Source organism: Idiotropiscis lumnitzeri, chromosome 9 (assembly GCF_059441095.1).
Source record: "Idiotropiscis lumnitzeri isolate Australia: NSW breed Sydney's pygmy pipehorse chromosome 9, RoL_Ilum_1.0, whole genome shotgun sequence".
Classification (NCBI taxonomy): Eukaryota; Metazoa; Chordata; class Actinopteri; order Syngnathiformes; family Syngnathidae; genus Idiotropiscis; species Idiotropiscis lumnitzeri.
In genome coordinates this window covers 3,083,246-3,095,625 of record NC_142399.1, presented here as the reverse complement: position 1 = coordinate 3,095,625, position 12,380 = coordinate 3,083,246, and the positions used below count along the sequence as shown (strand labels likewise).

General features: G+C 40.8%; 1 protein-coding gene across 1 annotated transcript; it reads right to left on the bottom strand.

Annotated features, from left to right (window-relative positions):
* Nucleotides 1-1,525: 1,525 nt before the first annotated feature.
* bmp5 (bone morphogenetic protein 5) lies at nt 1,526-11,593 on the bottom strand. Its single transcript, XM_088304292.1, has 7 exons — nt 10,744-11,593; nt 8,373-8,565; nt 5,290-5,438; nt 4,317-4,514; nt 2,953-3,029; nt 2,756-2,866; nt 1,526-2,616 (listed from the first exon to the last, which is right to left on the bottom strand). The coding sequence occupies exons 1-7, from the start codon at nt 11,222-11,224 to the stop codon at nt 2,467-2,469; spliced, it is 1,359 nt and encodes a 452-aa protein (XP_088160418.1). The 5' UTR covers nt 11,225-11,593; the 3' UTR covers nt 1,526-2,466.
* Nucleotides 11,594-12,380: the final 787 nt, after the last annotated feature.

Below are 12,380 nucleotides of genomic sequence, written 5' to 3'. Positions count from 1 at the left end.
TTCTGATGCACCCCTCCTCAAGCTTGTTCGGGTATTTGGCAGACTGCGCAGGTGGACCAAGGGTATTTTCTTTTACCTGCCCCAGACACATTTTTTTAAACCCTTTATTTAAAACCAACAGTGCCATCTACAGGACTCAAAAATACAACAACTGGTTCATGAAGCAAATTTCAAGCTTCATTTTTCCCATCACTACCTCTGACTCACTTCTAGCTGATTTGACCACAGGGTCTCTCAGAGGAGAAAAGGTCACCTTGCTTTTTCTGATTGTTCCTTTTTGGAATAAAATGTCCTTGCTACTCTTTAATATGAGCTTATTGTTCAGCAGCTCCACCCCCCCCCCAAGCAGAAGACTTATAGCAGAATTGCAGAGAATCCGTGATATTAAACAGTTGATGTGATTGTGAAGTGCTGGGAATAATCATGCCAAGGCAACAGGCCGCAGGAATGCAACATCAGCCCTCAAGCCAAGCGTTAGGTTAGCAGGTGGCCTCTTCTATTCACTCAGTGAATGTCTACATAGTCCACATAACATCTGGGCAGGCCGGCCACTGCTTTTAATTACGTGCAATACAGTCACTCAATGTTCCAGCATATCCGAAAAAACATATATATAAAAGTAAGAGGGTGAGGGGGGGGATGTGGTGCAACAGTACGTATCGTGTGTTCCGCGAAGGTCAACACAGTTGTGTAAATAAATGTGAATTCTTAACCTTATCCCAATTTCCCTGACCTGTTCAAAATCTGTGGAAGTGCACTTCTCGAGAAAATATGCAAATCCTGACAGATGCGCATCAACACGGCAAAGTTTACGCTCTCGTGTTGCTTCCAAAATACGACGGCAAATGATGTGATGGATGTGGAAATGATTGCTTAAGAAATTACAAGCATTTTTTTTTTCTACTGGCAGCCTCGTCATCATCACACATTTGCGGTGTAAGGCGATGGAGGTAAACGAAATGCTTCTTTACACACTCTGTACCATGAGCACATTCCCCAAAGCACACGCTGTGTTTATTCAACTTTTTTTTTTTTTTAATATCTGAACTGGCAGCCCAGCACCAGCGTGCAAAAAAATAAAACTCTCAAAACTGATTTAATGAAAGTATTTAATGCATCTGTACATATTGAGTATGGTTATAATAATCGATTAATTTATTATTCAGAAGCTGCTCTAAAGAAGAAGAAAACACAAAGTCAACACTGGAAAGTTGAGCTGCAACCACACGATGACAATTCGAGGGAGCATTAAACAGCGTCACATGTAATCAGGTGACCAGAGATCTTCATCTGGGATGGTTTTATCAAAATGATCCAAAAAGTCTCCATGTAAACCCGGCTACCGTATTGCTTCTCTTGTTCGACTTTCATGCAGGCGGCGTGAGTTTAAATCAAGCAAACAGTCCCAGTAATTGCCACCTGAGGTGCTGGGAGAGTTTTTTTTTTTTTTCTCCTAATAGGCCTCTACTCATAGTGTAGAAAATACAAAACGGTATAAATCAATAAAAGCAAAGCTTAGTATTTACAAGTGGTACATTTATTAAAAATACACCGCATTCTACATTTAGGTACACTTTGTCGAAACATCACATACTGAATTAGAGAGCAAGAGTTTTGCAGTGAAGTACACGGAGGAATGGCATTTTTGGTGAACAATGAAAATTACAATTCCACACGGGCTCAAAGCAAACAAAAGAGCTGGAATGGAAAAGGTGAAGAATATAATTTTAGTTGCAAGGTGATGACAGCTACATCGGAAATGCCTCTCTGCAGTTTGTTTGGATTTGAAAACTCTGATTTTCCTCCCCATCATTTCCAACAATTTGTGATTGGAATTCTTTCGCATCTTTTTGGTACACTTTACAACATCCACAGGTCACAATTTGGAACAAAATGTATGTGTTTGGAGTTCAGCCTATGTTGTTTTGCAGAGTAATTTCAGTCGCCTCAAAAAGAAAAACAGAATGTCTATCATGATGACTCCAGTGAACAGTTCTCTCACTAACAGATTTTAAAAGGAGTATATGCCGACGGACGAAAAGATTTCAATAAAGAATGAAATCAACATGATTATTACTAATCATATAAATACCACAATATTCAGTGCTATTTTTGAACAGAGAATAAATTAGGTAATAAAACTCTATATACATAACACTGTACATCACATCACAGCCAACGGTGATGTGTTTTCTAGTGATGGGAAAAAGAAGCTTCAAATCTGCTTCATGAACAAATTGTTGTATTTTTGAGTCCTCTAGATGGCACTGTTGGTTGAAATAAAGGGTTTAAAAAATGGCAATTCAGTGTGCTTTCAGCACAATGTTGATCAGAGAGTGTCATCTACAGGAGTCCAAAAATACGACAACTGGTTCATGAAGCAGATTTGACGCTTCATTTACCCATCACCAGTGTTTTCCGACCTATTCCTATTCCAGATAGCATAAATTAAATTAACCGCAGGCATTAATGGCAACCACAAGACCTCACCACCATATTTCGATACTTTTTGAGTATGACGTTTGAGCTGTCGTCAAAGTAAAGCACTGAAATAGCATTGAGTTTGGTCGGGGCGCAGCACGGCTTTGGCACATTGTCAGGAAACATTAAATGGACCTATAAAAGACAGCAAATTAAAGTTTTAGAAGAGGTGAGAATGTTGCGACTTTACAAATGAATTACGTCTGCTGGCGGTGACATGTATGCTGACTGTGTTTGCCATGCGCATGTGCAATAAACTCGAGTGGGAACTTACCAGAGTTTGGACAATGGCATGATTGGTTGCGTTCATGTGCGCGTTGAGTGGAAATGAGCATTCGCCGTCACAGTAAAAAGCGGCATAGCCTTCGGGCGCTATGATCCAGTCCTGCAGCAGAATGCAACCGGGCATTTCATTTGATCATTTGTGAGCAAATCACCGTAGCTGAGGGTCGTTTAACGGTTTTGTCTTACCTGCCAACCCAAGTCACGAAAGCTGACATAAAGCTCATGCTTCTTGCAGGCTTGTTTTTGTTCACTCGCGTTGTAATCTGAAATGTAAACCGTTTTATTTGAAAGGAGGACATATACATCAAAAAGCGATTAGCAAAAGCAAAAAGCAAAAGCCAGGAGCCGCCTCGTGCCATCAAAATGAACTTCAAGCCGTTATTTTAAGGTCCAGCTAGTTCAGTGCTCCTCAATTATTTTCTGTTATGCCCTCTCCTAGCAAGAAGAAAACAATTCGCGCCCACACCCATTCTCCGCCGCAACTATAAATAATAATATTTTCGTTGCAAAACAAACCTACATTGTTGAGTTAATACTCGCAATGCACAATGGGCAAGGAGGGCGCTACTGCCAACTAATGGAGTGGAGGTGCAATTACACTTTATTGTAGTACAGGGGGGAAAAAAAGCATGTTCCTCAGGGTCACACGCGCCCCCCCTCAGCATTGAACCGCCCCCCCCCCTCCATGGGAGGCCCGACCCACTTTTTAAGAAGCACTGATTTAGATTATATTGTTGCTTTGAAAACATTGAGTACATAAAATAAAGTGTGGGCAAGTTTATTTTGCAAATTTGGAATCATTTATGTTGGCTGTTCCCCCGTCAAGCGTCAACCTATCAAACTGCGCACAAGTTATCATCTTGGACATTTTCATACTGCACGTGCACTCAGCAATGGAGGACGACTAAATGAATATACTTGTTCTCCTTGTGTAAGGACATCAACACCTTTACGAATCAGCAGCAATAATGTAATCTAAGAACTCAGATATGCACTATACTCTAAGCGGCCCAACTTGCGCAAGTTTGAGAGCGGCTGCTTTTCAAATTCCAAACTCTTGACGAAAGCCGCATTACATTGAACTCATCAGTGAGAACGAGTCAACAAACCGCACTAAGTGAGAACCAGCCTCTCCTGTAGCGACTTCTCAGCATGTTGCTGTTGGCCACGGCGGAGTAACAAGTGGTGAGCGGTCAGGACCAACAAAGTCTTCTCTGTTGGCTTTTATATTACAAGTTGTAGCCTACATTTAAAAGCTCAATTCTAATATTTGCTGCACAAAATTTTATCAATTGATTACAGCCTCGTGTATGCTGTTATCAATCTAATTTTTCCAGGTTGTTCCGAATCAGTGATGTTAGCTGATGTACAATAACTTTTTCTTCAAGCAATTGCATCACATTTTTATATTTGAGAGGACACTGAGGTCGACGACTGGGGCAAAGGCTGAACGACATGTTAAGATAACTATAGCATAATCAACTCGAAACATTAGAGCATTGTAGGGGGTACTAGCTTGTTGACCCGCGAGAGCCAATTATATACTGTACCTCCAGCTTTCGGTGCTCTTGATGATTCCTGTTGTTGAGTTGATTTATTGCGGTTGTGGTTCTTCTTTTTCCCGCTGGCGGCTCTGACGGAGCGAAGCAGAACCCCGCTGGCCTTGAAGAACGCGACCAGGAAGGGCTGCTGGGACTGAGGCCCGTTGCGCCCCACAATGCCGGCGGACTTCATGTTGATACTGCGCCCTTTAAAACATAACAATTACAAGATATGGAGAGGGGGAAAAAAAGGAAGGACAAGGACACTCCACTGGCTTAAGATAATGAGGCAGGACATATGTTACATGTTAAATCGACTCGGAACATTACATGCGTTCACCGAAATACTAAAGACACTCTGATTGTCTTTTTAAGAATATACGTTCGTTCATGTACCGTATTTTCCAGAATATAAACCGCTATTTTTTTCTCAGATTTTGAAGCATGCGGCTAATGCAACGGTGTGGCTTTTCTGTGGATTTTTCTTTCACCACTAGGGACGCCCTTTAGTTCAGAAAATATGCTAAATATATATATATTTTTTTCTTGGGTCTGTTCTGTTTTAATTAGCAACATTGTTGCCGTGTTAAGAGGCAATGTAATGTACCTTTATGTACAAAATCGTTTCATACTAATTTTTTTCAACATAGAAAACTGCAGCTTATAACCTGGTGCGGTCTGTAAAGTGTTTTTATTTTTTATTTATTTATTTTTTAGAAGAGTTGCTACAGCTTATATACAGGTGCACCTTATATTCCAGGGAATACGGTACTTTCACGTTACACAGTGCTCCACTGCCTCAATGCAAATGACATCTTTGAATAATGATAAACATATTGTTAAAAAAAAAACTGTATTATAATCTTTATGATAACAACTTTGGCAGCTCTTGTGTCGGATCTCTAGAATGAACCAAAGCTTACTTTAATCAACATTATTAACACTATGTTAAAATGTATTATGAAGGGAGATCTTGACATACCATCTAAAGTCTCCACACATAGTTGGAGGCCCAGATTCTGCTGCGGGTTCATCACCCAGTGGTTACTGGTGGCCGTGATGTCAAACACCAGCCAACCGCCATCCGAGGCTTGAACCCTTTTGGAGTCGAGCAAGAAGGTCTCGGCATCTCTGCAGATGAAAGCACATCTATTCACCAACCAGCAGAACTTAATTTTATGACACCCACGCCGGAATGCGTTCTAACCCTTTTACATGCAACGTGTCCGTTTGAAAGGGCTGTTTGAGGTTCGTTATCAGCTTTCACTCGTTTTGCTTTTCAACAGCAGCGGTCAAATGAATGTGGCCGCTTATTTGCGGCATTACAAACAAATTACTACACGCTCGCCTCGGCTCCAAAGTAAATAAAAACGTTCTGTGCACCTCAGCGTTGCAAAGGCTTAATGGGCACACGCAGACAAAAAGAAACCATCTGGCTCTTTGAAGGGATTCTTGTACGGGATTCGGGAGGTCTGCGTAAGTTAGCGAGCGAGAGATAAATGAAGTAACAGAGACTTGCCCTATCGTTCCAGTTTTTAGAGTTTCTAGCTCATCATGCTGTCGTCTTCCTTTTAAAAAAAAAAACCAAAGATGTGTGGTCCATTTTTTTTTTCAAGCTTTAAAAGTCCATGATTGATTGCAGAGCCGTGTGGTGAAGCGTAGTCCACTTTACATGCTATTCACAAAACATCTTAAGGTTTCTGATTATATTCTCATGCACTAGATTTTTTTTTAACATGGGACTGACATGAGGTATAAATAACATAAAAGGTCAAAAAAAAAAAAAAAGCATGTTAATTTGTATCAGGTGCTTTCAAGCGCCAGAAAAGCTCGGAGAGTTCCTGCTTTGCTTTTGTGGTCGTATTATGACATGCAAAGAGAAGCACAGGTTTTTCCACATGGCCCCAAAGTTCAAGAGTTAGTCATGTGTTTATTACAGGTGTAATAAAAAGCCAACCTCATGAGGAATTCCACATAAAGGTACAGTAGTGAACCTAAATCATGTGCCAATTCAGATTGCACGTGTTATACAAATGGTCGAAGGAAACGAACACAATTTTTTTCATGTAAATTTCCACATGCCACTTGTGGAAAGCACAAAAAGGTCACTGGCGCATGGGCTGTTCTTCAACATGGTTATGCGCAGTGGGTATATGACAAAATGAACATTTATTGACGATAGGTAGAGTCACAAAATGCATAATGTCATAGTCCTAAATGAAGTGAGTTGTGATATATGTTAAGTGTTATATGTTATAGGACACGACTTGTATGACCAGGGTTATCATTTTGGATTATATTTTATGCAGTAGTTAACTCATACTCTACCAGTCAAATAAAATAAAAAAAAAGATATTTGACGTCTTTAGCCGTCAATGGCAGTAAATGGTCATTTTATGTCGTTTTGGATTTTCTTAAAAATTCACCTATTATTTATTTTTATTAAATGCTTCATGCTAGTTTAGTTTTTATTCATGTTAGTATTAATTTGTATTCTTTTTTAATACAGGGATTATTTGTCAGGGGCAACACTCAGGACAAAAAAGGTTGCTAAGTAATGCATAATTAAGTAAACTACAATCCTCAAATGACTGTTTGACCTTCTTTCTTTTGTCCTACATGTGCAGCGATACCAAAATAAATCCATTTAAAATGAACCCCGAAAGCTCATGTACGATATTAAAAACTATTTTAAATAAAATTATGGTTAGTTTTAGTTCATTTTGTTTGGTTTCAGTTAGTTTCAGTTTATATATAAAAATGTAAATAGGGATTTTCTTATTTTATTATTTTTTTCCAACAGCATTTGGTGGACCGAATTGGCTCAGCGACTCAAATATAAATCATTATTACTTCACATTACCAAATACTGCCATTTTGTATTTTTTTTTCTAAGTTTGTGTGATCGACTTCCAGTGTGGTTTATATGATTTGGGTTTCAGTAACACTACCTGCAATAGCCTCCACCCTGTGAAAACAAATACGCCAACATAAACCTTTCCCCTTTAAGACGGTGGAGTTTATTGACTCTGGCCTATTCAAAGCCCTCGAGGGTCATATCTCCCCTTCGATCACCCACACATTTTCTTTTTTCAAATAAAAAAAAAAAAAGCCTTCTCTTCAGCGGGCCCATGTGCATTCAGCTATGTCACCGTTTAAACTTCCGTTACATAGTGGAAACAGGCAGGCAGCAGGCATAGTGGGTATCACAGTGACCATGGGGAGCACTATGGAAGCCCCCGAATCCTGTAATACGGACCCTCGTGGTTTTGTCTGGGACTCGGCCAACCAAGCAAGAAACACAAGACGAGTGATAAGTGATGGACCCTCCAAGCTTTATAAGTGGCCAACTTGCTAATGGGCTTCTCTTTATCTGAGAACTATATTTGTAAGGCTGACGTGGTGTGAATGAAGGAGAACAGAGATAGCGATCCAAGGTTGGAAGACAAAAGCGGCTACTGTCGCTTGTTTCAAGCTGAAGCAAAAGAAACCCTTTCAAACGGCACGAGAGTTGACATGAAAAGGGAAAATAACGCAAGAATGTTCATCTTATTTAGAGATAAATCAAGGCGTTTATACCATCCCTGTCAGAAAACCTTTATTAAATGATTTTAACTAGGGCTGTCAAAATGAAAGCGTTAACTCAATTTTTTTAAAAATTCACGCGATTGAATATTTTAACTAAACTGTATAAGTTTTGAGAATTTTCTCAAAGAAAAATTCCCGTAAAGATGACTCCATTTAGATTCAAGGGTCAAAGAAAGCTATTAGAACAGTCTTACAGTAAATATCTGTTAAAAGCTTCACCAAAAAAATGCGATTAATCGCAATTAATTACAGAATTTGTTGCGATTAATTAGTTACTAAAATGTAATCGCTTGACAGCACAAATTTTAACATCATCAAAAATCAGCATATTAAAACAATCATTTAAAACTAATTGTGACATTTAAGTCATGTTTTAACTGAAAATTGTGATAGGACTTCACATTTTACAACTTCTAAAATGTTCCAGATATGAGATTTTTAATTCTTTTTAAATGTGTCCTTAAGGTTGGTACTTACTTATTTGGAAACTCCTTAATGACTTGATGAATAGTAACCCTCAGTGTGAGATTGTCAAAGCGGCCATGGCTGCGGTCCTTATAGATGCGAAACTCGGCAGCAGTGACCGCCTCTCCATCCGGGATCTGAGTCAGATCAAAACGGAACTCCTTGTAGTGTCTTCGTTGGTGAGAGAAATCTCTATCTTTCTCCACTAGGAAGTAAAATAGTACAGGGTGAATTTAATTTCTATAACCACAAAATATGACTTCACACCTCCTGAATATATTGTCGGAACACGCCGGATATTAAAAAAAAAAAAAAAAAAGTGTAATTTTTCCCATCTTTGACATTCCGGCTCCAATCCAAACATTTTGACTCCCAACAAAAGCACTTTCCACTTCATTAAATCAGTCAAGTGACTACAGGTAGTGGTTCCCAGACAGGCCCTCCACTGTGTGCCTAACTGCATTCTGCGGCCGTGATGAATGGGCTGTCAGTAAAGAAAAACAGGCTGATTTCAATTAAAAGACACTTTGCTGTGCTCCTCATGACAGAGAAGAGAGCAAACAGGATTCCTCAATGTCATGTGAGGCTCGGCTTGACCTCGTTGCTGACCTTGAGTTGACCTTCTTTTGTGAAACCATAAGACGCTAATTCTGTAAATAGTGGCCTCCCGTAATAGACGTATCTCAATTGATGACACACAGAGACACCTGAACGAATAGTCCAATTTGGCATAAAACCTAAAATTTGAATAAAGTTGCTAACCAAAAAGGCAGCACCATATTAGGAATGAGATGGATGAAATCAACAGCCAAGTATCACTGAGACATCGATTTCAGTCTGCGATTAGCGTTCTAGTCAATTTTTGTTCGCCTCCAATTTAACGACACCTCACTAGGTTAGTTCAACACCCGCTGACCCGTGATGGGTAAATGAAGCTTCAAATCTGCTTCATGAACCACTTGTAGTATTTTTATTATTTTATTTTTAAAATTTTTTTTTTTTTTTTTACTCGGCTGGTAGTGAATGCGTTAATGCCGCCAATCCAATTTGAAGAGCCAGTTTGTATTGTATTCGATTTGATTAGCCATTGATAATTATATTAATATTAATTATAATTAACTCATTCACAATCCTTGACGGGTATACAAGCCAAAATGCAAATTCATTTTACCAAGGCTGGCAGTGCTTGAGTTTTAAGCACATTTGTGAAAATGGTCTACCCCGATAAATGACTGGCTTCTCCGAAAAAAAAAAAAAAGTGGTCGTAATTGTGATAAGCCCGAAAAGTTTGTGGAGTGAGATGTGAGACGTGGCAAGCCGCATCCTAGGCTGGCATCTGCAGTGATATCATTCAGTGCACTTTCCTGATATTTTATCGTGAGGGGATGCCTGCGGCTACTTAGCACAAACAGGTCAGAGGTCAGGCCTGACTCTTTCCCTGCTGAGTGTGTTCCATTAAAGGAGCCACAGGCAGTAATTTGAAGCAGAGGAGCCACCGAGCATTAAACATTCCGCTTTCAAGTGGAAGAAGAGTTGCGTGATTCTGATTAAGGTGGTCGTCCAGCCTTGAGCAGATTCATGAATAACTGTCACAAATGTGATGAAAAATAGCAGATTTCGGATAAGCCGTGTCACATAGTGTTGAGCAGTTTGTAAAAGAGCTGGGGTCAGTCGCTAGATTTGAGTGGACTGTAATAAAGACAGAGGCCCATTGAACACTTCACTGACAGTCACCAGAACGAGAGCAGAGCTTTTAAGGCTGACAATGTACATGCCCCGGTGGAGCTTTAAGTGGAAGCAGATGGGCTCGGGCCAAGGTGAGTTACTGCCGAGCAACTCGACACAAATTCACTACTACTGAAAAAGAAAAAAAAAAAAAACATACTGAGCATGTCAGCACCAGAACCATGCAGAGATGATCTTTTGGAACGGTCAACTTCCAACATTTATCATTAATTTAGGAACGCGCATTGATGAAATAAAAGTATCCGTCAATATCAGCCTCACTGCCTTCTCGTTTAAATGGCAGGAAATAATTAAGAGCAATTTTCTCAAGGTCAGACAGTCATCTGATAAGTCGTACTGAACTGCCGGCTCAAAGGTCACAGCTACTGAACAAACACGGTAATTACAGAGATCAGCAGCCTTTTACACCAAAGCAATACAAATGCATGCAATTTTCAAATGCATTTCAACGCCAAGGCCAAATGACTCCGGGCTCACATCGCACAACCACAACATCATATATTCATTCTACGCATCATATTCAAATAAAAAAAAAAATAGCCAGATATGGAATGCATGAAAATATACTCCTATTCCTGATTATTTACTGTTATCTAATCATTGGTGTTTGATTCAGGTTCTGTTCCATTTGGCTTACCTATATTGACAAAACTCATCACCATATCAGCGTCATTGAGAAAGTGGTTGTCATGCGATGTGGTGAGAGCCGGGCTTTGACCCAGCAGAGGGGCCGCTCGGTAGGACTGGGCCACACGGGAGTAGCCCACATGCTGCGGGCTGTAGTAACCCTTCCTGGAGTGCCCTTGGGTCTTGACATTGTGGATCTTCCCTGCACCTGGCGGCACCCATTCTTCCTCCACGGCCATGGCGTTGTAAAGGTCGAGCATAAAGAGCGGAGCCGAGGATGCCTGCTTCCCTGGAGAGAAGGGCCTCGGGCGGTGAGGCAAGCCCAAGATTGAGAGGATCTCCCTCTGGATCTCCCGTCGTTCGTGATTGCGCAACTTCCTGTAGATAAAACTGGAGTGCACATGGTTGTCACTGAAGGCGCAATGAGAACAGGACAGAAAGGTCAAGCAGCTCCAAGTAAGTCCAAGCACCGCACGGCTCCAAGGGGACATGTTGCTCACTTCAGGCTCTCAAGTTCAACTACATTGCACAGTGTGGGACACCTCGAGCAGATATCCAGAGTGGAATCGTGGACGCATGGAGGAAGCAGCACAGCGGCCAGGCGGGTAACTGGGGAGAAATGAGAGGCGACAAATGAGGTATCAGCTTGCAGCCAAAGCAGCACTCCTTCTTCTTTTCCTTCTCCTGCTCAACTTTGTACTCATCCACGGTCCATCTAAAGCCTCACGGACTATTTATGGACTTGTGACAACGTCCCTCACCTCACGCCTCTTTGATAAAAAAAAAAAAAAAAAAAAAAATCAAAACAAAACATCCAAAAACATATAGCTACGCCCAAAAAGGTCGGCAGGAGTGTCCCGAGGATGAAATTGTAGTGGAAGAGTCAACTTTTGCCCCTGCACTCACTTTTCTCCCCCCACAGAGAGAGAGAGAGAGAGAGAGAGAGAGAGAGAGAGAGAGAGAGAGTGTGTGTGTGTGTGTGTGTGTGTGTGTGGCGGGGTACACGTTACCCTCTGAGAACATCCCACACTCCACTTTTTTGTTTGTGCATCCACCTCTAGAGGCCGCAATAAAAATGTCACAACCCCACTCCCACAGTGAACGTGTAAGCGGAGACACTTGAAATTCGAGAGCCTGTCCTAACGAGTGAAAGAATAGAGGCCGAGCCTTTTAATCACTTCGACTTATTGAAGTCTCTACGGCTGCAGCGCTCACGCACAACGCACCGGACGCGGCTTTGACACAAACTGCCATGACAAATGGTCCACTAAGGAGATGAAAAGTCATATTTCTTACATTTCAACAAATATTACTACAAGTGTGGTCCTCTGATGTGAACACCACTACTGTGAAACGACAGTGCCAGAATAAAGATTTACCCACAGGCATGTGTGCGCACGACTAAATGGTATCCAGCTGCATCTATTTCTAAATTTGCACACAAACATCAAAACAAAACATAATTGCCGTAGAAACCTGCAATCATAAACTACCTTCAGAGGAGCTGCCTGAATTTAATCAGGATTTAAATCAATAAAAGCTTGAAATTTCTCAACGATTAAACAAATGAGCTCAGGTTCTATGAAAGTGACCAACAGCACCACCTAGTGTAAAATACAGTCAACGCACGGAAAAGACAGAGTTCTT

Coding starts and splice junctions, on each gene's coding strand:
- bmp5 (XM_088304292.1), bottom strand. CDS start 11,224: ATGTCCCCTTGGAGCCGTGCGGTGCTTGGACTTACTTGGAGCTGCTTG. Junction 4,515..5,289: donor ATGTGTGGAGACTTTAGATG/GTATGTCAAGAT, acceptor TATGTTTTAAAG/GGCGCAGTATCAACATGAAG. Junction 2,617..2,755: donor ATGCCATTGTCCAAACTCTG/GTAAGTTCCCAC, acceptor TGTCTTTTATAG/GTCCATTTAATGTTTCCTGA.